The 25,985-nt window shown below is 44.5% G+C and overlaps 1 protein-coding gene across 1 annotated transcript; it reads left to right on the top strand.

Moving 5' to 3' along the window:
* Nucleotides 1–1,058: 1,058 nt before the first annotated feature.
* On the top strand, nucleotides 1,059–25,669 carry CCR8 (C-C motif chemokine receptor 8). The gene is made up of 3 exons (XM_066244980.1): nucleotides 1,059–1,086; nucleotides 23,750–23,800; nucleotides 24,364–25,669. Exon 3 carries the CDS (start codon nucleotides 24,397–24,399, stop codon nucleotides 25,459–25,461), a length of 1,065 nt encoding a protein of 354 aa, XP_066101077.1. The 5' UTR covers nucleotides 1,059–1,086; nucleotides 23,750–23,800; nucleotides 24,364–24,396; the 3' UTR covers nucleotides 25,462–25,669.
* Nucleotides 25,670–25,985: the final 316 nt, after the last annotated feature.

Below are 25,985 nucleotides of genomic sequence, written 5' to 3'. Positions count from 1 at the left end.
TCTATTCATTGAGCAAGCTGGCCAGGGCCAAGATATCAATATTTCTTTCTGCTTGAACCAACAGTCCAAAGAATCAGTGCTGAGTAAGTCACAGCCACATCTCTATCCCTGTTCGAAGGTAATGATCTTGCTCCATATGTGGCTTTAGAAGACAATTATCTGACCATTTCCTGTTCTGCAGACATAGTAGATAAAGTGATAAGTCAAGTTCTCCAGTGACAAATTGGCCAGAAGAGAGTGCTTGGTGTCCAGAGAGTAATGCTGAGTCATTTTGCTCAGTCGACACGCTTGTTGGTGATGGAACCAGCAAGAACATTTCGTTTCTGACAGGCTGACATGCTGGCCCAGGCTTACTTCAAAGGTTCCGACATTCCTCATGGCAAACAGACCTCGGGTCATTTCAGTACCGTTAGAACTTTCACTTCAGACAATTTTGGAATATTCTCGAATCTGAATTGGGCACAAGGAGGCATATCTTTCCATATTTCAAAAAGCTTAGACGAAAAATTTGCTTAAAATTCCGTTTACAAGAGTGTTTTAGATTAACGATCAAATTTCTGTAAATCAGCCATGACAAATCAATTGAACATGCTTGCAAAAAAGGCCACAAGGGTATACAATATTTCCTTGAAGCCAGAATAGATCCAAGAGTTTAAGTGTGTGTCTGGGTCCCACGAAGTCACACATCCAGCAACATGACCATAATTCCTGGATTGCGACATCTTTCCGTGTGAAGCATTTAGGATGTGAACCAGGCAACAATTTGACATATTCTAAAGCTTACATGTGTTAGTGTGTTTACTAGTGCGTTTTTTTAATGTAAATGAAATAATCTGTGATTCAAATGTAAAAATGTAAGAAAGACAAACACTGTGTGTCTCACTTACATATGGGAGCTAAAAATGGAGGAACTGAGTGGAAGGGAGGTTGGCAGCGGCTGGGGCGGGACAGGACTGGGCAGGTCAGTCCTGGCGTGCATGCGCAGTCAGACCACGGTTTGTAGGCACTCCCACTGGTTCCCTTCCGGTGAGGAAACGAATGCCCAGGAAACTCAGAGCAGTAACTGGAGGCCACTCTGCTGGTAAGGTAAGTGGGTGGGCAGGGAATCCACCTCAGGTGGGAAGTCTACCTACCTGAAGTGTCCACTGTTTCTCTCCAGGTTACCAAACCTAGGGCAGATGCCTTCTGGGCAGACTCAGGGTGAGCAGCCATCAGCTCCTTCCTAGAGGGCTTTCCTCCTGGCTCTGGTTGAGCAGCAGGCAAAGGCAAACCCGAATGAAGAACCATTTCTTCAATGGAAGCCTTGGGGCTCCCCCTTGAGGTTGTCACATGAATTGCTGGACCAGATTTGAGCTGAGAAAGGTGGGGCAGCAAGGTCCTCGCCATGACCATAAGAGCAGGCCCTGTGCAGAACATGCTGTCGTCAGGGGCTCATTTGGTCCTCAACCCATTGGCCCGGGAGCTGGATGGTCCCCAGCTTGTGCTAAAAGTGAGAAAACAGAGCTGAAGTCAGAGTGTGTCCACGACAAGAATGTTGAAGCTGGGCTCCGAGGCCTCGTGCAGTGAGCTGCTGGTGTTGCATGGACTTCCCTTCCCAACTCCGAATTTGTAATGGCTTTTTAAGTCAGACCCTCAACTAGGCTTTGGAACTGAGCAGTCATTTTTCAACTTTATAAAGGGCTTCCCAATTGTATTAAACTCAATATTCCCAAAATATTGATATTATCATCTCAATATTTAATTAACAAAAAAATTATTAATAGGATAATACATTTCCTTTTCCATACTAATTTTTTAAAAATATGGTAGTACATACTATTTTGCACTTACATCACATTGCTATGGAAACATCCATGTTACAGTGCTCGATAGCCACATGTGACCAGTGACCACTGTATTGGATAGCGTGCTCTAGACATTGTCATATTGAATCCTTGTCTCTGATAGAGACCGGCCCACTGGCACAGGCTTCAATCACCTGCCGGAGGTGCTGACATCTGAGCTGTCTTATTATTTCCTCTTCACAGAGGTGGTCACACTTCATCCCCACCTCCTCCTGTGTGGAGTGTGTCCAATGCCTGCCGTCCCACTAAATTGAAGCCTCATGAGGATGGGGACTGCGTCCATCCACCTCTGTCCCCAAGTGCCAACACCATCAACTCTCAGCAAGGGTTTGTCGTTGTCTGCCTGCGCAATTAGCGGAGATGCGGCTATTTGCCCAGCACCCACCCTGAGCTGGGCACTCAGTTACTTTATCACCACCCCCCATCACCAGAGGGACCCACACTCACACGTATATTATGGAGCGTAACACCAGCTTGAGAGGGGAAGCACTTGCCCAAGGTCACCCATGGGGTGAGGGGGACTAGAAGCCGGGCCTGGCGGGCTCCCACACCCCGTGCCTTCCTTCCAGCTCACCAAGGGCGGCCTCTGCTGTCGGTTTCCGTATCGGAGGGACGGGGGTCGTCCAGCTCCGCTCTGCTCTTTGGGATGGCCCGTGCTTCCCAAGGTGGTCGCTATCCAGCCTGAAATCGCAAAGGCTTTGGGTTTCCTTGATGACCTCACAGCAGTGTCAAGGGGAGAAAACCACAGGGGCCAGATGGGTGGTGGGTACAGACGCTGGGCGCAGGCGCGGGAGACACGAACCTCAAAACCTGGGGCCAGGTGGAAGAGGGGCGCAGGCTGCGGTCCTGCTCAGAAGGGCCTGAGGCCGGGCCGACTCCTAAAGCCCAGAAGGTGTCACCCTTCCTCTGTCTGGGCTGAGAGAAGGGGAGGAGGCCCTACACAGCCTTCTGGGGTGCTGGTCCCCACCTTTCCCCCTCTCAGTGGGGATTAGCCAAGGAGTGCGTAGACACACGGGGCAGCAGAAACCACATGTGTCAAGCAGGGGTGTGGCTGAGGGTGGGGAGAGAGGCAAACACCCGTCTTCAGAAGAGCAAACGCCGGACCTGAAGTCAGCAGAAAGGGGTGTTCTGAGGGAACAGTGACAAGCGGGACACTAGTTCACCGAGCGCCCCTCCTGCCCGCCTCACAAGAGGGAGCCCTGCGCGGGCAGGTCTGGGTTGAGCACCTCAGATAGCCTGATGGACACTCATAAGTCCTGCCTTGTTGGGCTTCTGCCTGTCACAGAAATAGGCAGACACGACAGTGACACCGACTCATCGAGTTTGCCAGAAACAGTGAAAATTCTAACGTGCAAGAGCGGAGAAGGGGTCTGCTGAAACCGAGAGAGGCAGTTCCGTCCCTAGAAAACGGCCTGCAGCAAGGCCCGTCTAGGAAGACCGCACTGGGGGTGTGATCCGAGGGGACAGAGTGAAGGGGACAGGGACGCAAGCCTGGGAGAGAGCGGACGCAGACCCAGAGCGGGCCTTACCGAGCTGGCCGCAGCTTCAGGGAAAAGTGCCGCTGGTCCCTGGGCATGTGGGCAGAGACCCACAGCAACACTGCCTCTCGGAGCAGTCGGTTCAAGTTCAAAGGAGAAGCGGTTTGCTCACCTCTTTCTCTTCTCCTATTGTCTCTTTGGTCAACATTTCCCCCATGGCATATCAACTTCCCTGCACTTTTGGGCTGTGCAACCTGGGATCTTTGGCTAGCTGCTGGGAAATTGATGGGCACAGGCAAATCAGACCTAGGAGAAGAGCTGCCATGTCTCCTGGTGCTGGTGGGTATGATGGAGGCTGCCCAAAGCCTTGTTCTCATCCCGGGAGGGGGGGGCAGTGTTAGGAACCCCAGGGTAGGGAATTGGTGGCAGCTTAGATTTTACAAGAGTGTAAATTGCACAAGCCACCACTAGGGGCGCTTTCACTGGGAAGCGGTCAGTGTTCAGAAGGTAAAAAATATCCAATTGCCTGACTAGTGGTGGTACAGTGGATAGAGCATTGACCTGGAATGCTGAGGGCCCAGGTTGGAAACCCCGAGGTCGCTGGCTAGAGCATGAGCTTGCCAGCTTGCTGGTTTGAGCTCGGGCATACCAGATTGAACACCAGGTCACTGGCTTGAGTGTGGGATTATCAACACGACCCCAAGGTTGCAGGCTTGGGCAAGTGGTCACTGGCTCACTCCCTTGATCAAGGCACGTGTGAGAAGCAATCAATAAACAGCTAAAGTAAAACAACTATGAGTTAATGCTTCTCATCTCTCTCTGCTCCCTCTCTCCCTTCCTGTCTCTCTAAAAGGAAAATGTCCAGAGCTGTAGAAAATTTTTATTTGAGCCAAAATGACAACTGCAGGAAGCAGAATCCCAACAATGGATTGAGAAAGTGCTCCAGAGAATGGTAGTTTTGCAGCTTATGTTATATATCAGAAGCAAAGGAGGACACATTGGAAGATGACATGAAATCCATTGGGTTTACAGCTTGCTTTGGGTAGGCCAATAGACATATGAAAAGTCAATCAAAGTCACTAATCATCAGAGAGATGCATAATCATCAGAGAGGTCCAAATTAAACCACAATGAGATATGACTTCATGCGTGTCAGAATGGCTATGATCAATAAATCAACAAACAAGTACTGGTGAGGGTGTAGAGAAAAGGGAGCCCTCCTGCACTGCTGGTGGCAACACAGACTGGTGCAGCCACTGTGGAAAACAGTATGGAGCTTCCTCAAAATATTAAAAATGTGACTGCCCTTTGACCCAGCTATCCCACTTCTGGGTATTCATTCAAAGAAACCCGAAACACTAATTCGAAAGAAGATATGCATGCCTATGCTCACTGCAGCATTATTTAAACAGTAGCCAAGATTTGGAAACAGCCCTAGTACCCATCAGTAGATGAGTAGATATTGTGGACCATAAATGGCAAAAAGTCATTGTAGATTCAAGGCTTAGCAAAAGGCTAAGTTCTCCCCCCTTCACCTCCATATTGGCTATGATGCTGAGTATTTGCACCCACTTCACTTGCTTCCTTAAGTTGCTGAAAGCAATTTACATGCCCTTCCTCTCACTCTTTGTTTGTTCAGATGTTGGTTGATTTCACTTATGCATGGTGGGGGGATTTCTGTTTATGACTTGGGAGAGTTCCGGCAGGGGTAGTCAAACTTTTTATAAAAACCTCCCACTTTTGCAGTGCTGGTCAACCTAGTCCCTATGGCCCACTAGTGGGCGTTCCAGCTTTCATGGTGGGCCAATTGCGGTGCCATTTGGTTGCTCTGCTACCTGGGCGTTTCAGCCCACCATGAAAGCTGAAATGCCCACTAGTGGGCAGTAGGGACTAGGTTGACCAGCACTGCAAAAGTGGGCAGCTTTTATAAAAAGTTTGATTACCCCTGCATGTGTAACTTTGTATCAAGGACTTCCTTGATTTGCATATGGCTATATAATAAAGCAAACTGGGGCTATGGGGCACTCGGATATTGCCATCAGCATTTGAAGAGTCCTCCCGGTCCTATCCTTTTTTCTTAATAAGTCTGTTTCCTTCATTCCGCACCGTTATTACGAGCCGCGCTGGTCTGCGGCAAGTAGATAAAATAGCTGAGGTGCCCTGGCCGGATGGCTTGGTTTGGTTAGAGCATTGTCCCAATATGAAAAGGTTGTGGGTTTAATTCTTGGTAAGGGCACCTACAGGAACAGACTGATGTTTCTCTCTCTCTCTCTCTCTCTTCCTCTATCTAAAATTAAAAAGAAAGAAAGAAAGAAAAAAAGCTGACCCTGGCCAGCTAGCTCAGCGGTAGAGCATTGGCCTGGCATGTGGAAGTCCCAGATTCAATTCCCAGCCAGGGCACACAGGAGAAGCACCCACCTGCTTCACCTTTCTCCCTCTCCTTTCTCTCTGTCTCTCTCTTCCCCTCCCACAGCCAAGGCTCCATTGGAGCAAAGTTGGCTTGGGCACTGAGGATGGCTCCATGGCCTCCACCTCAGGCACTAGAATGGCTCTGGTTGTAGCGGAGCAATGCCCCAGATGGGCAGAACATTGCCCCCTGGTGGGTATGCCGGGTGGATCCCAGTCGGGTGCATGCGGGAGTCTGTCTGCCTCCCTGCTTCTCACTTCAGAAAAATACAAAAAAAAAAAAAAAAAAAAAAAAAGCTGTGGTGCATTTACACAAGGAATTACTACTCAGAAGTAAAAGAAGGAAGTCTATCTTACCTTTTGTTACAGGATGGATAGACCTAGAGAGTACTGTGCTAAGTGAAATGAGCCAGTCACCAAATGACAAATGCCACTTACTTATATGTAGAATCTAATGAACAGCATAATTTAATAAACAAAATAAAAGTAGGAGCATAGATACATAGAACAGATTGACAGCTGTCGGAAGGAAGGATGGTTGAGGGAGCTGGGTGAAAAAAAGGTGAGCAAAGGAAAAAACTCACCGACACAGATAACAGTGTACATGTGGGAAGTGGTGTAAATTAGTGTAGCTTGGAGTTATCGTAGATATGCAAGTTCAGTGATGATCAGTAAACCATTTTTTAAAAAAGAAAAAGAAAGGAAACATAGAAATACTGTTTTTTAAAAAGACTTTATTCAATTTTCCAAGAGGAGAGAAAAAGAGAGAGAGAGAGAGAGAGAGAAGGGGGGAGGAGCAGGAAGCATCAACTCCCATATGTGCCTTGACCAGGCAAGCCCAGGGTTTCGAACTGGCGACCTCAGTGTTCCAGGTCGACGCTTTATCCCACTGCACCACCACAGGTCAGGCCAGCAATACTTTTTATGGTATAATTATTTTGAGAGGTTGAAGGAAGGAAGAAGGGTAAGAGAACTAAATCCTCAACCATCTCAATGGGAAATCAATGAAAAATAAAAGTTATGAATGGAGAACTAGCGGGATAAGCACAGTTTAGAATTTTTGATGGCAGGTACCAGAGGGGAAAAAGAATTAAAATTCATTTTGGTGTTTTTTTTTTTCTGAAGGGTGGGACTAATGTGGGGGTTGGGGATATGAAATATATATATTTTATTATAAATATTGAGCACTGTTTAATATTTTGCATATATTACTGGGATAAAAGTAAAAATTAATTATAATTTTTAAATCTCTTATATACCACCCTACCCCCCAGAAAAGGATATGAATTAACCTTTATGTGTGTCATAGGTCAGATTCAGATAGCTATTTTTATTTCTGTTCTGATGTTTATTTGGAAATAAAATAATTTTAATGTTCTCAACGAACCTTCTGACTCATATCTGGAGAGGTGTTAACATGTATGACGTTAGTGATTTCTAGATCTTTCCTGCTCGTGTGAAAGATGACTTTGCAATTCTCTCATCCTTGACTTTTCAAACTCCTGGCAGTTACCAGGGCTGGAGAATATGCCCATTCCACAACCAGGTAATGGGCATGGTGTTCCAGTAAGAGTGTTGAGATATGACTTAGTTATAAAATGGTTAGGTAGGATAAGTGTTCAGTGAAAAAAAAGAGTCAACAGGCCCAAGGTGGAGTCCCTTCCCCTCAGCACAGAAAACCAAAACTTAATTGCAATTTAAGCTCCTCCCAGGATTCAAACTTGAACCATTTTTGTTCATTAACAGTTCTGATCTGCAGCAGGTCCCTCAGTATTCCCCAAACCTAACACTTTCATAGAGTTTGGTGCTCGGGCAGGTGGGTTTGAGCTGATCTTGCCATTGCTTAGCTCTGTGACCTTGGAGAAATAATTGAACTGATTGAAACTTCTTCCTCATTCACAAAATGGGGATAGTCATAATGCCTGTTTCTTAAGAGTTTTGATAAGGACTGAATGAGACAATATATACCTGGCCTATGGTGGCGCAGTAGATAAAGTGTTGACTTGACTTAGAATGCTGAGGTCGCCAGTTTGAAACCCTGGACTTGCCTGGTCATGGCACATACGACAACCAATCAATGAACAACTAATGTAAAGCAACCATGAGTTGATACTTCCAGCTCCCTCCCCACCTTTGTAAAATCAATAAGTAAAATCTTTAAAAACCAAATAAAATAAACGAGACAATGTATGTAGTGATTATGTAATACTTACTTGGATTGGTCAATAAATTAGCCATGGTCAGTTTATTTATAAGAACAATGTTGATCTTATGCAAATCACCTGTATATGCTGTTAACAGAAGTGGTACTGAAAATAACATAGCACACTAAAAATAATATTGCATGGGTTGGTATCAGATAAACTAGTTCAGATCTGAGCTCAGCCATTTGTCTTCTATATGATTCAAGTGGAGTGATCCAGCAAAGGTGGGGTGGTCAGTGCATCCCATTGGGGGTTCTGTCAGTGGGGACCTCACATATCTGTGTCTAGGATGATAAGACAAAACCCACTTGCTGAGATTTCTAAAACTTGATGAATAGAATCTGCAAACCAACTCTCATCTCAGAGCCATATAAATAGCATATGCAATGCCATAATGTCCGCGATAAAAAGAGTTTCTGATTGACATTGATACAGTCAGATAGAAAACAATTCTATCACCATAATGACATGTGATATTGCCTTTTTAAATTCACAACCAAGAATACTATAGAAAAGAATGAGATTGTATGCAAACTTCTGAGATTTTTTTCCCCCACTCAGCCTAATTCTCCAGAAATTCACCCCATTTGTGATGTGTATCAATAGTCTTCTCCTTTTAACTGCCAAGTGGGCTGCACGTATGTGCCACAGGTTAGCCTTCCACTCATGGAAAGACAGTGGTGTTGTTGACAGTTTGGGGCTATTAGAAATAAAGGTGCTATAAACACGCATTTCAGGCTTTTGCGTGAACGTACGTTTTCATTTCCCTTGGAGTGAATGCCCAGCAGAGCAGTTGCTGGGTTGTATAGTACTTGCGTGTTTAGTGGTTTCTAAGAAACTGCTAAAATTTTCAGAATGGCTCTACTATTTTACATTCCTACCAACAATAGGGAAATAATCCAGTTTCTCCAGATCCTTAGCAACATTTTAAAATTTTAGCTATTCCGATGGGCATGTCGTGGTGTCACACTGTAGTTTGAATTGGCATTCTCCTACTGTTTCGTGATGTCGACCATCTTTTCGTGTGCTTATTTACGTATTTATTTATTGGGAGGGGCGCACTTTAAATTTAGACTTGTTTCATTTAAGGCTAATGTTAATTCCACACTGTGTTTCACTAAGAGCAATACAGATTGTGATTCTTTGGCTCCAGGCAGATACCCAGCAGTACAAACTAACTTCAAGTTAGACATGCTGAACGAAAGAGGTTGAATAAGAGAAGGCGCTGGCCGGGCCAGGGGAGCGGGAAGGGGAACAAAGAAAGAACTGAGCGCACATGCGGGCTTTTCCACACCGCCCACGTTCAATGCTGAGCTGCTGCGGAGGGAGTAAAAGCAGGCAGGAGTGGGCAGCCACGGATTGCTGAACTGTGACCAGCACCATGCTTTTCAGCAACATTTCAGCAGCACTTGCAACACTTTTACAGCAAAACCATTACAACAAACGATCTAAACAACCTGTAACCACTTCAAGCTGACACACCCAATTTTTAAACATTGGTGGAAAGTTCAGTTTAAACAATTAGAAAATGGAAAACGACACCACACATGCTTCTATGGTGATTCACTTATCTCTTAGGTGCTTGCTTCACCTAGAAGTCTAATGGCTTTCAAATGGAACTTCCGTTTCTAACGGTGACCGTGCCACATGTGGCGGGAGACAATACAGGAGCGCTGAAACGTCTCTGCGCAGTCCTTTCGGTGACTTGAAGAACCTAGACGCTGGGGCCTGACCTGTGGTGGCGCAGTGGGATAAAGCGTCGACCTGGAATGCCGAGGTTGCTGATTCAAAATCCTGGGCTTGCCTGGTCAAAGCACATATGGGAGTTGATGCTTCCTGTTCCTCCCCCTCTATTCTCTCTCTCTCTAAAAATGAGTAAATAAAATCTAAAGAAAAAAGAAGAAGAAGAAGAAGAACCTAGATGCTGGGGCCAGTAAAATTCACAGAAATTCACTCTTGCATTTAAGAACTTTTGAAACTATTTTAGAAAAATCACCATTGAAGATCTAACCTGTGGTGGCGCAGTGGATAAAGCGTTAACTTGGAATGCTGAGGTCGCTGGTTTGAAACCCCACGCTTGCCAGTCAATTATGAGTTGATGCTTCCTGCTCCTTCCCGCACCCCACTTTCTCTCTCTCTCTCTCTCTCTCTCTCTGTTTCCTCTCTCTAAAAAGAAAAAGAAGAAAAGAAAAACCACCAGGGCAGGAGCCTGACTTCTGAGACCAAATATAAGAGTCAAATTTGGTGGTTCTCTGTGATGTGCAGGAATTTCCAAGGTGAGGGAGGGGTAAAGGGGGAATGGGAAGCCGTGAGTGGTCAGAGGTGGCTTTTACGTCTCATTGGTTTTTTATCTTCCACGTCTGGTCGCGCTTCTTTATCTTGCTCTTCAGCAGCACCCTGCAAGCCCATGGTGTCAGACTATGACGTGACAACTGCACAAGTGTGGAGTCCTTCTAGTTTTTTCCACTCAGTGTACCCAGGTCTGTAATTGCGTCAGCAAAAGCTGTTTTTGTCAACCTGCAGGCACACTCAGGGGAATCAAAAATTTCATGGTAGAGTACGGAAAAATTGACACCTTTGTCCAAAATCAGCCGGGTAGATTGGTGTGGCTCCACCTCTCAGTTCTCTGATCTGTTCCATTGTTCTGTGTCTCTTTGTCCACCAATGCCAGTTTTGATGACTATAGTTCTATGAGTCTTGAAATCAAGTGTTGTTTTTTTAAAGATTTTAGTTATTAATCTTAGAGAAAAGAGAAAGAGAGAGTGAGGGGCGGGTGCAGGAAGCATCAACTCCAATATGTGCCTTCACCCGGCAAGCTCAGGGTTTCAAACCAGCAACCTCAGCATTCCAGATTGGCGCTTCATCCACTGCACCACCACAGGTCAGGCTTCAGTTTCTTCTTTTTTTCCCCTACTTTATCTCTCTTTTTCAAAACTGGCTTTGTTTTTCTAGTTTCATTGTCTCACCATATAAAGTTTGGAGTATCAGAGTCAAACGAGATAAAAAAAAAAACGAATTGCAAAGTGTTCCTTCCTATATTCTAGAAGAGATCATGTATAATAATTCCTCTTTCAACGTTTGGTACGTTTGGTAGAATTCTCCAGTGAAACCATCATGGTCTGATGTGACAGTCAATGAAAGACATCATGGTTCCAGTTTCTTAATCTGGGGTTATAAAATTATGAATTCAATTTGTTTAATAGTTATAGGGTTATTTTATATTGGGTGAATTGTAGTTTGTGGTTTGTTTCTTTTTTTTTTTAGAAATTAGTCCATTTCACCTAGATTATCAAATGTATGTGTGCACAATTGTTTGTAGTATTTTTTTTTTTTTGTATTTTTCTGAAGTTGGAAACCAGGAGGCAGTCAGACAGACTCCGGCATGCGCCCGACCGGGATCCATCTGGCATGCCCACCAGGGGGCGATGCTCTGCCCCTCTGGGGTGTTGCTCTGTTGCAACCAGAGCCATTCTAGTGCCTGAGGCGGAGGCCAAGGAGCCATCCCCAGCGCCCGGGCCAACTTTGCTCCAATGGAGCCTTGGCTGCGGGAGGGGAAGAGAGAGACAGAGAGGAAGGAGAGGGGGAGGAGTGGAGAAGCAGATGGGCGCTTCTCCTGTGTGCCCTGGCCGGGAATCGAACTGGGGACTCCTGCACGCCAGGCCGACTCTCTACCACTGAGCCAACTGGCCAGGGCCACAATTGTTTGTAGTATTCTTTTATTATCCTTTTGATGTCTTCAGGATCTGTAATAATAGCCCCTGTTCCATCTCTGATATTGGTGACTTGTGTCTTTAAAAAATTTTTTTTGGTTAGCCTGAGAGAGAGTTGTCAATTTTATTCATCTGTTTAAAAAGCTAGCTTTCCTTTGGTTTTCTCTTCGGTTTTACTCATATCTGCTCTATCTTTATTATTTCCTTCCTTCCGCTTGCTTTGGGTTTATTTTGCTCTTTTTTTTTTTTTTAACTTCTAGGTTCTTCAGATGGAAACTTAGATTATTGATCGGACCCTTTTCCTCTTCTTTAATGTAAAACATTTAATGCTTTAAATTTTCCTTTCAGCATTGTTTCAAGATTGTGATGGCACAAATAGAAAGTATTTCATTGTTGTCCCACAGCTGCCTGGGGTTCTTTTCAGGGGGTTTCACCGTGTTTCGTGGGAGGAATAAGAAAAAGTACATCCGCTCATCTGCCCTGAAGTGGACATGTAGGTGTATTTATTTGTAAGCAGGCTACTTTTCTTAACTTTTAAAAAATAATAATAGGAAGAAGATTCCAACAAAGAAGAAGGATGGCTGATAGAGAATGCTTTTCTGTACCCAACAGCTTAAGATATATAGGTATGAACTCATTTGGCAGGTGAGGTACAGTGGTTGTCAATCGTGGCTGTACCTTAGAATCACGTGGGGGAATTTTCAAAAAAAATAAACTCCAGGGTTCCAATTTCATGGTCTGGAGTGGGGCTCTGACGCCCATAACTCTATAAACCGCTAAGACTGAGAAGTACTGATTTAGTCTGTGTAAGAATCGTAGCCGTTACTTACTTACGGGAGACAAACGTGGTTGAGTTAATGGCTGCACGGAGAAGGGCTGATCGTCAATCAGATTCCTCCAGTCCAAGCACTTCCTAGGCTGGGAGGCAAGAAGGCTCTCAGATGCTGGCTCAGGTGGCTGCGGGGTGTCTGTCCTGAGTTCAGCCCCAAAGTGGCCCTGAGCTCAGCTGCTCTACCCCACCATCTGCCCCTCTGTGCACCAGCCCACATCGTTAGTTGGTTGTGTTCAAAGCTCCCCATGGGGCTGCCAGGGGTTCATTGACTTGCAGCCTTTTAAAGAAAAGGCTAAACTTACAGAAGAAACTAACAGAAGAGCTCTTCTCTGGGTTTGGATGGGGTACGTGTATGCATTTCCTTGATCTCCTGCAAAATTTCCTGTCTGTGCAGAGCCAGCCCCCACCGCATTAGCTCGAGCCCCCAGCGAGCGCTCGTGCAAGTCTGTCGGCAACTACAAAGCACCCGTGCTCCACCCTTGTCCTTTCTTCTCGGGTCTCTCCACTGAGTGCTGCCTGCGCGATGTGTCCCCTGGCACAGTCGGCATTTCTGCTGGGCTCAGCCACTGTATCTGCTGGGGCCTCTCTAGGCATTGAGCAGCAGAGATACAGGGGGTTGCACCCCAGTTTCCTGGACAAGCCTTGGGACACCTCACACCCACAATAATAACAACCCATCCCATTTCTAAGGAGGACCAATTTTTCCCAAGCACTTTCACAGGTACTAACGTAATAAGTCCCAACATCTTCAGGGAAGCCTTATGCCCGTTTCACAGGTGGAGAGCCTAAGCCCGTGTCAGTATGTGTTCTGCAGACCACAGCATGGGCATTGCCTGGGAGCTGATTCGACATGCAGAATTGTGGACCCGGACCTGTGGAAGCACGGTCTGCAGTTTAAGAAGATCCCCATGAGATCTGTGTGCACTGTAACATGTAGAAGCATGGACTAAAAGTCAGAAAGGTTCAGGGACTGCCCCAGAGTTTCAGAAACACGTGGTGACTCAGCCAGGATGAGCACCTAGGTTCTGAGACACCCCCCCCCCCCAGAGAAATGCTTTCTTACAATAATACTTTACATTATGTCCAAAGGCACATCTGTCCTTCAAGATCAGCTCACGGGCCACTCACACATTTTCATCCTAAAGGTCCAAGCAGAATCAGGCACCCTTGCTTTGCCTCCTGAAGCCTTGACGTGCTCCTCTGTCGCAGCAGTGATGCAGCTGGCCTTGCGACAAGGTGGCAGAAGTGGAATCACGCAGCATCCTCTTGGGGAGGCCTTAGGTTTGTTTGGAAGAGCTACATCACGTGGGGTTAGCACCCCTGAGTGACGGGGGTAGGAAGGGAGTAAACTGTCGTGCAAAAGGAGGAGTCTGTGTTGATCCTGAGAAGCGGGAAGACCAAGGTGGGCAGAGAAATTAGGAGGAGTATTGAAGAGGAGAGAGTTCTAGAACCTCATGGGAGGCAGTCAAGTTTCTAAATTCTCGATGGGAGCAAAATGCTTTTTGTTTTGTTTCTAACTGCAAAGCCTGCGGGTGTCACAAATTCCCTGGGACATAACCCTGACAAAGACTGGCCAGAAGAGAAGGTGGCATTTAGGTCCTCTTGTGAGCTGTTGGGTCTCAATGCATCCTGCGTTTTCTAAGACCGACCTCACGTCAGGCATGTCTTTGGACATAGTGGGTGGAGACCAAACAGAAGAGCAAGATGTGATGAGTGTGTACGGGGACGACAACCCAAAGAACACGAGAGCAAACAGGGACGAGATCTGCAGGGAGAAACCTGGCAGACCGGAGGAGAAAGGCGTTAATTCTGATTGCCCTGGTGGCTTGGGGCAGCTCAGTTTAGGCAGCTCGCTCCATTTCTGGTGAGGAGTGACAGGCAAGAGTGGACAGTGTTATAACCTGGACCGGTACCAGTGCTCCCTCTTCAATGTGTGTAGATCTTGGAAAAGTTATCCATACCTGCCTGGTTGTTCCGAGAATTGGATTTTTGTTTGTTTGTTTTTGTTTTTGTATTTTCTGAAGTTGGAAACGGGGAGGCAGTCAGATAGACTCCTGCATGCGCCCAACCGGGATCCACCCGGCATGCCCACCAGGGGGCGATGCTGTGCCCATCCGGAGCGTTGCTCTGTTGCAACCAGAGCCATTCTAGTGCCTGAGGCAAAGGCCATGGAGCCATCCTCAGCACCCGGGCCAATTTTGCTCCAGTGGAGCCTTGGCTGCGGGAGGGGAAGAGAGAGACAGAGAGGAAGGAGAGGGGGAGGGATGGAGAAGCAGATGGGCGCTTCTCCTGTGTGCCCTGGCCAGGAATTGAACCCGGGACTCCTGCAAGCCAGGCCGATGCTCTACCACTGAGCCAACCGGCCAGGGCCCCGAGAATTGGATTTACTGTAGGTGGAATCCTGGTGTGGCTGGTTCAGGGTATCTCTGAGAAACTGTGGCCATTGGGGACCCTTGGAATATCTAAAAAAGAAGACAGGTTGGTAGAGATAATACTGATGTTACTGTGGCTTCTGGTCATCCCGGAAACCAGGACAGAGGTGTCCCCAGCATGTCTCCAAAAGGGATCTTCTGAACCAACCTTCAATGACACGGAAAAAAAGAATACACTATTCCACACAGTCCTCTTGTACGCAGGGAACAGGAATGAATATTGTCAGAAGAGAAAAGGAGGAGTGTCTTCACAGTCTACAGTTATCCTTAATTTGGGAGTATTTTTCCTGGGGGAGGGATGGAAGTCCTCCCAGCTTCCTCTTAAGCTTTCTTTGTATGCCCGTGAGCTCTGAAGTATACTGCCTTTGTCAGACATCCTGGTCTCTAAGTGTCTTCAGGCCTTGGAATGAATAGATCAACCAGTACCCACAGGTACAGAGATGCAAAGGTGGCCACCTTTAGACAACAGGGTTTGAGCACAGCTGTTCATCAGCGTGAAAATGCCCTCTGCCTGAGGGTTGGTACTTCATCCTGGAGCTGACTCAGCCTCAGGCTATTGAACTGAAGTTTTAGAGAGGATCTCAGGGCACTTCCAGAATCCCAGTAGGGGCCTAATATGTAAGTGATGGCTGGCCCATGAGGGGTACTCACAAAATGGTGATAGATGATCATCGTTATGTGAAAGGAATCAGAATATGCCCCCCCCCCCCCAAGATACGCTACTTTGGCAAAAGGATTATTTGGAGCTAAAGGCAGTTAGTTACAAATCATCTGATGCAGGAATAATTCCCTACCCTTCTCTTGTCTGCCTAAAAACTGGGCATAAATTTCCCTTTGAGGAAGGTGCCCACCAAGTACCAGGCAGAGAAAAAGAACTCTTATCATCAAAGATGGGGAGATGACACCAAATGAGTGTGCATAAACAGACCTTACTAAAAATAACCTTTATCTCCCGTTGGTTCTTTTTTTTCTCTCTTCTCACTTCCTCATAATGTATCAACCCTGCCTGACAAGGCAGTGGTGCAGTGGATAGAGCATTGGGATGTGGAGGACCCAGGTTCGAAACCCCGAGGTCGCCAGCTTGAGCACAGGCTCATTCAGCTTGAGCAAGGGGTCACTGGCTTGAGCGTGGGGTCATAGACATGATTCCATGATCGCTGGCTTGAGCCCAAAGGTCGCTGGATTGAGCCCAAGGTTGCTGGCCTGAGCCCAAGGTTGCTGGCCTGAGCCCAAGGTTGCTGGCTTGAGCATGGGCTCATTTACTCTGCTGTAGACCCCGTTCAAGGTACATATGAGAAAGCAATCAATGAACAACTAAAGTGCAGCAACAAAGAATTGATGCTTCTCATCTCTCTCCCTTCCTGTCTGTCTGTCCCTCTCTCTGTCTCTCTCTGTCTCTGTCTCTCTCTCTGTCTCTCTCTCTCTCTCTCTCACACACACACACACACACACAGAGATAACAATATCAACACTCAAAGCCCAAACTTCCGCTCCTTTGTTAAAATAGTATATAAACCCCCAAGTCTAACCGTTTCTTTGAATTCCTTTTCTGTGAATTCCCATGCAATAAACATGAATAAAGATTATGTACCTTTCCTCCTGTTAATCTCTTCTTTATTAGTTTAATCCACAGACTCCCAGTTACTGAGTCCTCAGATTCTTCTCCCAGCATATGCTTAATCACGATCTGCTCAGACTGGCTGTTGGTCAGACCAGTAGACCAGTGTGTTACAAGTGTGTGAGTTTGCTTGCTTGCATTTTGTCTAATTGGTGCATTGGCCTGGGCAGCGCCCTGTGTGTCTAGTCTATGGGAGTTCTGCGGGTGCTCGCCCTCAGGGCGGCAGATTGCAAATTGCGGATTGCCTGCCTGCTTGGTGCTTGGAAGGGCCACTGTGTGCTATTGTTTTCAGGGGGAGGGGTTTTCCCCCCAGTCTGTTTTTGGCTTGTGAGTCCAGAGAGAGGCCGTTTTCCCTGCCTGCTTGCTTATCCAGCGTTAGGAGACTTTAATAAATGGAATGGCCCACCATCCTCCGGCTCCACAGTTCCTTTACCATCTGCCCAAATCCAATGGGAACCAGCATGGCCGCTGCCACCAGCCTTACACGGGCCTTGTCCCCAACCTTTTGTCATGCACATGCTTTTTTTGCTCTGTGAGTCACTGAGAGAGAATTTCCAAGGGTGGATTAATAAACTGATATATGATCAAATCAGCAAATCGTTTGCAAAATGAAAACCTCTCGGCTTTGAGTTTATTGTCGATAGCCCTTTTGTATTTTCTAAAAACTTATTATTGAAAAGACAACATGCCACCATTAAAGGAAACTTGAAAAACTTGAAAAATAATGTCTGGCTGTTTTCATTTCTGCCTGTGGAATTCATTCAATTCTGCAACGTGATCACGTGCACCCATGTCTTGGCACAGATTAGCATACCATCCATGCCAACTTAATGTGCTTTTTTTGATCTTAAAAGATTTTGGGGGGTTTCTATCTAGTTTTCATAATGATGTTTTTCTTTCATTATTCATCATTCTTCAGAAACCTATTACCTTCCGAAACTCTTTAAAGAAAGTGCCATTGATTGCTAAACTCCTTAAGGGCAGAACCATAAAAGTTCTCCTTTTTATCCCTTCTAATGACGAGAGCAGTGCTGGGAATATACTAATCCTTAGTAAGTGTTTGTATCCGTGGTGGGGGGTGGGGGGATTTGGGTAGAAAATAAATTCTAGGAATAAATGACCATCAAAGGACCGAGAGATCTAATCAGTCCTTCGTGCACACAATGCAGCCTGTTTCCTGGAGACTCAGCTAAGCCTGCAAGCCCTGTGCTATGAACCACACAGATTTTTTCCATGCATAAACCTTCAAAGCAGTGTTGTGGTCATGCCTTTGACTATACAGGGTGGGGCAAATGTGAGCTTGCAGTTGTGAGTAGGCAAAACTCAATGTATCCTTGTATTATTATTTATTAATTATTGCGTTCTTTTCCATAGGAACACCTGCAAACCTACTTTGGCCTCATCATATGTAGGCAATGTTCCTGCCTAGTCTTACACAGGGAATAAAAATTTAGTAATGAGGGAGAAAACATCTGTTTATTGCAGCTTTATTCATTATTTTTGGTACTCTATGTGGGGAATTAAATGATAAAGAGGGAAAGTTCTCTTTTTTTTTTTTTCTGATAAACTGGCTCTGTATTATTAACACGTGCTTTAATTAAACTCGGGTTTCTGTCCACCACTTTTTACTAACCCAATGCTCCTGTACCCTAAAAATGGTTACTGGACTTATGGTGGGGGATGAGTGTGTGGGAACTTCTCCCTCCCCACTGAAGGCATGAGTTTCCACCGAGATTCAACAGTACCTATCTCGTCTGTATCACTGACTGAACCCACTGATCATTGCTCATCACACAGAAAACTCTGATAAAAGATCTAGGGTTTTCCCCAAACTGCGCGAATGATGTCGGTAAGGGGAGTTACACGGGTATGAGCTCAGTCATCAGCAGATATTTCTAAGAGCTGAAATTGTTAGACAGAAGAGATGGGATTCATCCTGCCCTGGGGTGGCGCAGGGGATAGAGCATCCACCTGGAATGCTGAGGTCACCAGCTCAAAAGGCCAGGCTTGCCCAGTCAAGGCACACAGAAGAAGCAACTACTGTGAGTTGATGCTTCCCGCTCCCCTTTCCCCCCACCCTTTCCTCACTCTCTCTCTCTCTCCTCTCCCTAAAATCAATAAATAAAATCTTTAAATTAAAAAAAAAGATTGGATTCAGGGGTCATTAAGCAAGACTTAGAGGAATACACAGCCACTCTTAATTGTATCTAATGAAGTTGAACGGTGAGAGAGATGTCATCTGTACATGGGAACTCTTACATTTCTCCCCGTGTTTCCATGAGGGATTCTCAGTCCCTCTAGATTTCTTTCACTTAGCTATATACACTTAATGTGCCTTTTGGTGGCGTGATGACTGTTTTTTAATCCCAGAATAATATTCCATTGTATACATTACACAATTTGTTTACCCATTCATCTATTGAAGGGCATCTTGGTTGCTTTTAATGTTTTTTTTTTATTTTTATTTATTCATTTTAGACAGGAGAGGGAGAGACAGAGAGAGAGAGAGAGAGAGAGAGAGAGAGAGAGAGAGAGGCGAGACAGAGAGAGAGAAGGGGGAGAGGAGCTGGAAGCATCAACTCCCGTATGTGTCTTGACCAGGCAAGCCCAGGGTTTCGAACCGGCAACCTCAGCATTACCAGATCGATGCTTTATCCACTGCGCCACCACAGGTCAGGCCATCTTGGTTGCTTTTAATTTTAGGCAATGATGAATAAAGCTGTTATATAGCCTGACCAGGTGGTGGCACAGTGGATAGAGCGTTGAACTGGGACGTAGAGGACCCAGGATCGAAATCCCGAGGTCTCCAGCTTGAGTGAGGAAGTTTGAAACCTTGAGGTCTCTGGCTTGAGTGCGGAGATTTGAAACCCCGAGGTCACCAGCTTGAGCACAGTCTCATCTGGTTTGAGAGTGGGCTTACCAGCTTGAGCGGGGGGTCGCTGGCTTGAGCATGGGGTCAAAGACATGACCCAATGGTCGCTGGCTTGAGCCCAAAGGTTGCTGGCTGGAAGCCCAAGGTTGCTGGCTTGAGCCCAAAGCTGCTGGCTTGATCAAGGGGTCACTCACTCTGCTGTAGCCCCCTAGTCAAGGCACAAATGAGAAAGCAATCAATGAACAACAAAGGTGCTGCAACAAAGAAGTGATGTTTCTCATCTCCCTTCCTGTCTCTCTCTTGCTCTCTCTCTCTCTCTCTCTCTCACACACACACACCCACACACACACACAACAGTAAGCCCAACTACTTAGCTTCTTTACCACAGGTAGTTATTTTCAGAGAGTGCAGGGTCGGAAAAGAGTAAGGCTCGAATTAAGGTATGTATTAATACTCATCTTTGGGGAAGGCCAGGGACACTTTATTGTCTTCGAGAAAAAGGCAAAAAGGGAAGGCAAAACTTTAAAGGTCTGGGACAAGGGGTGATTTTTTCTTATCTTTGCATGCCCCCAGATTAACACACCTGAATATGTGGTGGCTTCCCATGGCTCTAGCTGAGAAAAAGGTGTTTTTAATATATATTTGTGGTTAATACTTAAATAAAATTAATATCTTTGAAAATGGATACCTTGCTTGGAATTTCAAATCAGAGAAAGGTGGCATGGTGAATAGGGATGTCTCAATGTTCAGCAATCAAGTGCCTTGAAAAATAGTAAGTCTAGGTTGAAATTGTCTTGAATGTACATATCAATTTGAGAAAAATTAACCTTTTTTTCTCTATTTTTTAATGAATTTATTGAGTCAATAAAACGATACAGGTTTCACATGTACAATCTTAAAATACATTATCTGCACATTACATTGTACACTCGCCACCCAAAGTCTAGTCTCCGATTGTCATTATTTATCTTCCGTTCACCCTCTCCCACCTGTCCCCACCCACCTTCCCTCTGGTAATCGCCACACTGTTGTCTGTGTCCATGAGTTTTTTGTTTTGTTTTGCTTAATCCTCTCATTTATTTTACCCAGACTCTCTAGGCTCCCTCCCCTTCTGACAGCTGTCAGTCTGTTTTCTGTATCTAGGAGTCTGTTTCTATTTTGTTTCTTTATTTTGTTCATTAGATTCTAGGTATAAGTGAAATCATACGGTATATGTCTTTCTCTGACTGGCTTATGTCACTTAGAAGAATACCCTCTAGGTGCATCCATGCTGTCACGGAGGGTAAGATTTTTCTTGTTTAAAGCTGAGTAGTATTCTATTCCGTTATGTAAATGTACCACAGCTTTTTTATCCACCTATCTGATGGGCACTAGGGCTACTGTAAATAGCACTGCCACAAACATAGGGCTCCATATACTGTTCTGAATCAGCGTGTTGGGTTTCTTTGGATTTATTTCCAGAAGTGGAATCGCTGGTCATTAAGGGGGATCCATTTTTAATTTTTTGAGGAATCTCCATACTGTTTCAGACAGTGCTGCACCAGTCTGCATTCCCACCAACAGTGCGTGAGAGTTTCCTTTTTCCTGCACCCTCAGCAACACTTGTTATTTGTGGATTTATTAACAGTAGTCATTCTGACAGGTGTGAAGTGATATCTCATTGTGGTTTTAATGCAAATCTCAGATGATTAGTGACATTGAGCATCATTTTACATGTCTATTGGCCATCTGTATGTCCTCTTTGGAGAAGTATCTATTCAGGTCCTTTGCCCATTTTTTAATTGGATTGCTTTTTTTTTTTTTTTGGTGTTGAGGTGTTTGAGTTCCTTATAAACTTTGGATATTTACCCTTACCAGATGTATCATTGGTGAATGTGTTCTCCCATTCAGTGGGTTGTCTTTTCATTTTGTGGATGGTTTCCTTTGCTGTGCAAAAACTTTTCAGTTTGATGTAGTCCCATTTGCTTATTTTTCTTTAGTTTCTCTCAACTGAGGAGACATGTCAGAAAAAATACTACTGAGAGAAAAGTTCGAGATTTTACTGCCTATGTTTTATTTTAGGAGTGATAGTTTCGAGTTTTACATTTAAGTCTTCAATCCATTTTGAGTTTATTCTTGTATACAGTGTAAGAAAGTGGTCTAGTTTTATTTTTATTTTTTGCATGTGTCTGTACAAATTTCCAACACCATTTACTAAATAGACTCTCTTTATCCCATTGTATGTTCTTGCCTCCTTTGTCCAATATTAATTGACCATTTAGGTGTAGGTTTATTTTTGGGCTCTCTAGTCTGTTCTATTGATTAATATATGTCTGTTTTTATGCCAGTATCATGCTGTTTTGATTACTATGGTTTTCTGGTATAGTTTAATATCAGGTAGCATGACACCTCCAACTTTATCTTTCTCAAGGTTGCTGAGGCTTTTTGGGGTCTTTTGTGGTTCCGTATAAGTTTTTGGAATATATTTGTTCTTGTTCTGTGAAATCCACCATTGGTATTTTGACAGAAATTGTGTTGAATCCATAGGTTGCTTTGAGTAGTTGGACATTTTAATGTTAATTCTTCCTATCCATGAACATGGAATGTATTTCCACTTATTTGTATCTTCCCCAATGTCTTTCTTCAGTATCTTATAATTTTCCAAGTGTAGGTCTTTTACCTCCTTGGTTAAATTTATACCTAGGTATCTTATTTTTCTTGATGCAATTATAAATAGGATAGTTTTCTTAGTTTCTCTTTCTCATAGTTCATTATTGATACTGATTTCTGAATATTAATTTTGTATCCTGTTACTTTACTGAATTAATTTATCAGTTCTAGTAGTTTTTTGGTGGAGTCAAGAATTGTCATATTGCCTGACCAGGCGATAGCGCAGTGGATAGAGCGTAGAACTGGGATGCGGAGGACCCAGGTTCGAGACCCCGAGGTCACCAGTTTGAGCGCGGGCTCATCTGGTTTGAGCAAAGCTTACCAGCTTGGACCCAAGGTTGGCTTGAGCAAGGGGTTATTCAGTCTGCTGAAGGCCCACGGTCAAGGCACATATGAGAAAGCAATCAATGAACAACTAAGGTGTCGCAATGAAAAACTGATGATTGATGCTTCTCATCTCTCTTTGTTCCTGCCTGTCTGTCCCTCTCTCTGATTCTCTCTCTGTCTCTGTAAAAAAAAAGAATTGTCATATTTTAAACAGTGAGTCTCCTTTTCCATAAATATAGTATTTATTTCCTTTTAATCATATTTTTTCTTATGTCCTTAAATACTATTTTATAACATTTTACATAATTTAATTGAAGTTTTGATCTGGTTTGTTTCTAATAAGCCTAGTAATATTTTTTGTTAGTATGATTGGGATAATTTATTTCTATTGCATTTTTAAATTAGTTATTCATAGTGCTTATTAAAGCAGCTAAAAAAAGAGCTAAACTTTTTAGTGTTCTATGACTGTATTTTTAAAATTTTTATTTATTGACTTTTAGAGAGAGAGAGAAAAAAAAAAAGAAATACACCAATTAGTTGGTCCATTTATTTATGCATTCACTGGTTGATTCTTGTATGTGCCCTGACTGGGGATTGAACCAGCAACCTTGGTGTATTGGAACAACACTCTAACCAACTTAGCTAGCCAGACAGGGCTCTATGACTGTATTTCTAAAACAACATGCTGGTAGAAGTAAGGTAATATAATAAATGAGGGAGGGGGGAGGGAAGAAAATGAAAGATATGATGTTGTACCATTTATGTAAGTTAAAAGTGAACATAAAACTATATTATATATTGTGTATGGATATATATAAATATGTAAAAGCCCAAGGGTACATACAAAATTGGTTTTAGTATTTGCTCTTGATGTGTGAAGATAAGTTGTATAGTTAATAAAAACTTTAGCTCATCTCTGTGGCAGAAGGAAGGAAGGAAGGAAGGAAGGGAGGGAGGGAGGAAGGGAGGGAGGGGAGGGGAAGGAGGGAGGAAGGGAGGGAGGGAGGGAGGGAGGGAGGGAGGGAGGGAGGGAGGGAGGGAGAAAGAAAGAGAAAGGAAGAGAAAAAAACCAAAATCAAATATGACAATATGTTAGCAGTTGATAATTATGGATGGTGGAACTACAGGTATCTAAGTTTTCTTTTTAAATTTTGGCTTCTCTTATCCAACTCAGCCTACCTATATCAGTCAACAAGGTCAGTTTTCAATTTTAAAAGGTATTAATAGACATTATTTTTTTGGAGAAGATTTAGGTTTACAGAAAAATTTGGGTAGCAAATAGAGGTCCTCTTTACCTTCTGTATTTGTCTTACTAGGCTGCCGTAACAAAACACCACAGGCTTGGGGCTTAAATGACAGAAATTTACTTTTTTACAGTTCTGGAGGTCAGAAGTCAAAGATCAAAGGTGCTGACAAAGTGGGTTTCTGGTAAGAGCTTCTTCTTGGTTTCCAGAGGGCCCTCTTTCTTCTATGTCCTCACATGACCTTTTCTTTGAGTATATGCAGAGAGAGGTTTTGGTATCTCATCCTTTTCTTATAAGACAATGGTTCAATCAGATCCGGGCCTCACCCTTACAACCTCATTTAATCTTAATTATGTCTCTAAAGCCTTCCATTCCATTGGGGATTATGGCTTCAATATTTGAAATAGGAGGGTGAACACAATTCAGTTCATAATATTCTGCCTTCTGGCCTCCCAAAACTCATGTTCTTCTCACATGCATAATACATTCACTCCATCCCATCCACCACCCACCCCAGTCTTAATCCATGTCAGGATCAATTATGAATCAAAAGCTTCATCTAGACATCTTCAAAATCAGGTGTGGGTGAGACCTGAGCTAGGATTCATTTTGAATTTTGGGGAGAAAGCTGAGAGCTTTTAGTCCATAATAAGGCATTAGGACTTCAACATATCAGTTGGGGGATGGAAGACACATTCAGTCCATACGTTTAAATAAAAATATTTTAAAGAAATGAATGTCTCTTAGGTGCCACTGTGACCACCTTGTCTTCCTGCCTTGATGGATTATACACTCGAGCCCAATGTGACAGTAACTGACTACTACTACCCTGACACTCTCTCAAGCCCCTGCGATGGGGAACTTAACCAGAGAGAAAGCAAGTTACTTCTTGCCATCTTTTACTGCCTCCTGTTTGTCTTCGGTCTTCTGGGAAACAGCCTGGTCATCCTGGTCCTTGTCATCTGCAAGAAGTTGAGGAGCATCACAGACATCTACCTCTTGAACCTGGCCCTCTCCGACCTGCTTTTCGTCTTCTCCTTCCCCTTTCAGACTCACTATCAGCTCTACGAGTGGGTGTTTGGGACTGTCCTGTGCAAGGCGGTCTCGGGCTTTTATTACATTGGCTTCTTTAGCAGCATGTTCTTTATCACCCTCATGAGCGTGGACAGGTACCTGGCAATTGTCCATGCTGTCTACGCCATGAAAGTGAGGACAGCCAGAATGGGCACAGCCCTGAGCCTGGCAGTATGGCTGACCGCAGTCATGGCCACCAGCCCACTGCTGGTTTTTTACCAAGTGGCCTCTGAAGATGGCATCCTCCAGTGTTATTTGTCTTACAACCACCAGACTTTAAAGTGGAAGCTCTTCACCCACTTTGAAATGAATATCTTAGGCCTGTTGATCCCATTCACCATCCTTCTGTTCTGCTACGTTAGCATCCTGCACCAGCTGAAGAGGTGCCAGAACCACAACAAGACCAAGGCCATCAAGTTGGTGGTCCTTGTGGTCATCGCATCTTTACTCTTCTGGGTCCCCTTCAATGTGGTCCTCTTCCTCACTTCCCTGCACAGCCTGCAGATCCTGGATGGGTGTGTCATGAGCCAGCAGCTGACTTATGCCACCCACGTCACAGAAATCATTTCCTTCACTCACTGCTGTGTGAACCCTATTATCTATGCTTTCATGGGTGAGAAGTTCAAGAAACACCTGTCTGAAATTTTTCAGAAACTTTGCAACCACATCTCCCTCTTCTTAGGGAGACCGGTCCACATGGAAGGCAGGGAGCGATTATCCTTCTCCAATCAGCACTCCCTGCGTACCTCCAGCACAGACTACATTTTGTGAGGACAGTGCCTCCAAGTGGGCTCTGCTTTCACCACCATCCTTCTCCCTAAAGAGAAAAATGGTTTATGTTGGAGTCTGAGTGTCCCTTTACTGTTAGAAGTTTGGTTACAGCCCTGGCTGAATAGCTCGGTTGGTCTAGAGCAGGGGTAGTCAACTTTTTTATACCTACCGCCCACTTTTGTATCTCTGTTAGTAGTAAAATTTTCTAACTGCCCACCGGTTCTACAGTAATGGTGATTTAAAAAGTAGGGAGGTAACTTTACTTTATAAAATTTATAAAGCAGAATTACAGCAAGTGAAAGCATATAATAATTACTTACCAAGTACTTTATGTCTGATTCTCGCTAAGTTTGACAGAATAAATCTTTATAAAACAACTTACTATAGTTAAATCTATCTTTTTATTTATACTTTGGTTGCTCCGCTACCACCCACCATGAAAGCTGGAGCGCCCACTAGTGGGTGGTAGGGACCAGGTTGACTACCACTGGTTTAGAGCATCATCCCAATGCTCAGAGGATGTG

This window comes from Saccopteryx bilineata, chromosome 10 (assembly GCF_036850765.1).
Source record: "Saccopteryx bilineata isolate mSacBil1 chromosome 10, mSacBil1_pri_phased_curated, whole genome shotgun sequence".
Classification (NCBI taxonomy): Eukaryota; Metazoa; Chordata; class Mammalia; order Chiroptera; family Emballonuridae; genus Saccopteryx; species Saccopteryx bilineata.
This window is presented reverse-complemented; position numbering and strand designations above follow the sequence as displayed.

Excerpts from the sequence above, each read along its gene's own strand:
- CCR8 (XM_066244980.1), top strand. The coding sequence starts at position 24,397 with ATGGATTATACACTCGAGCCCAATGTGACAGTAACTGACTACTACTAC.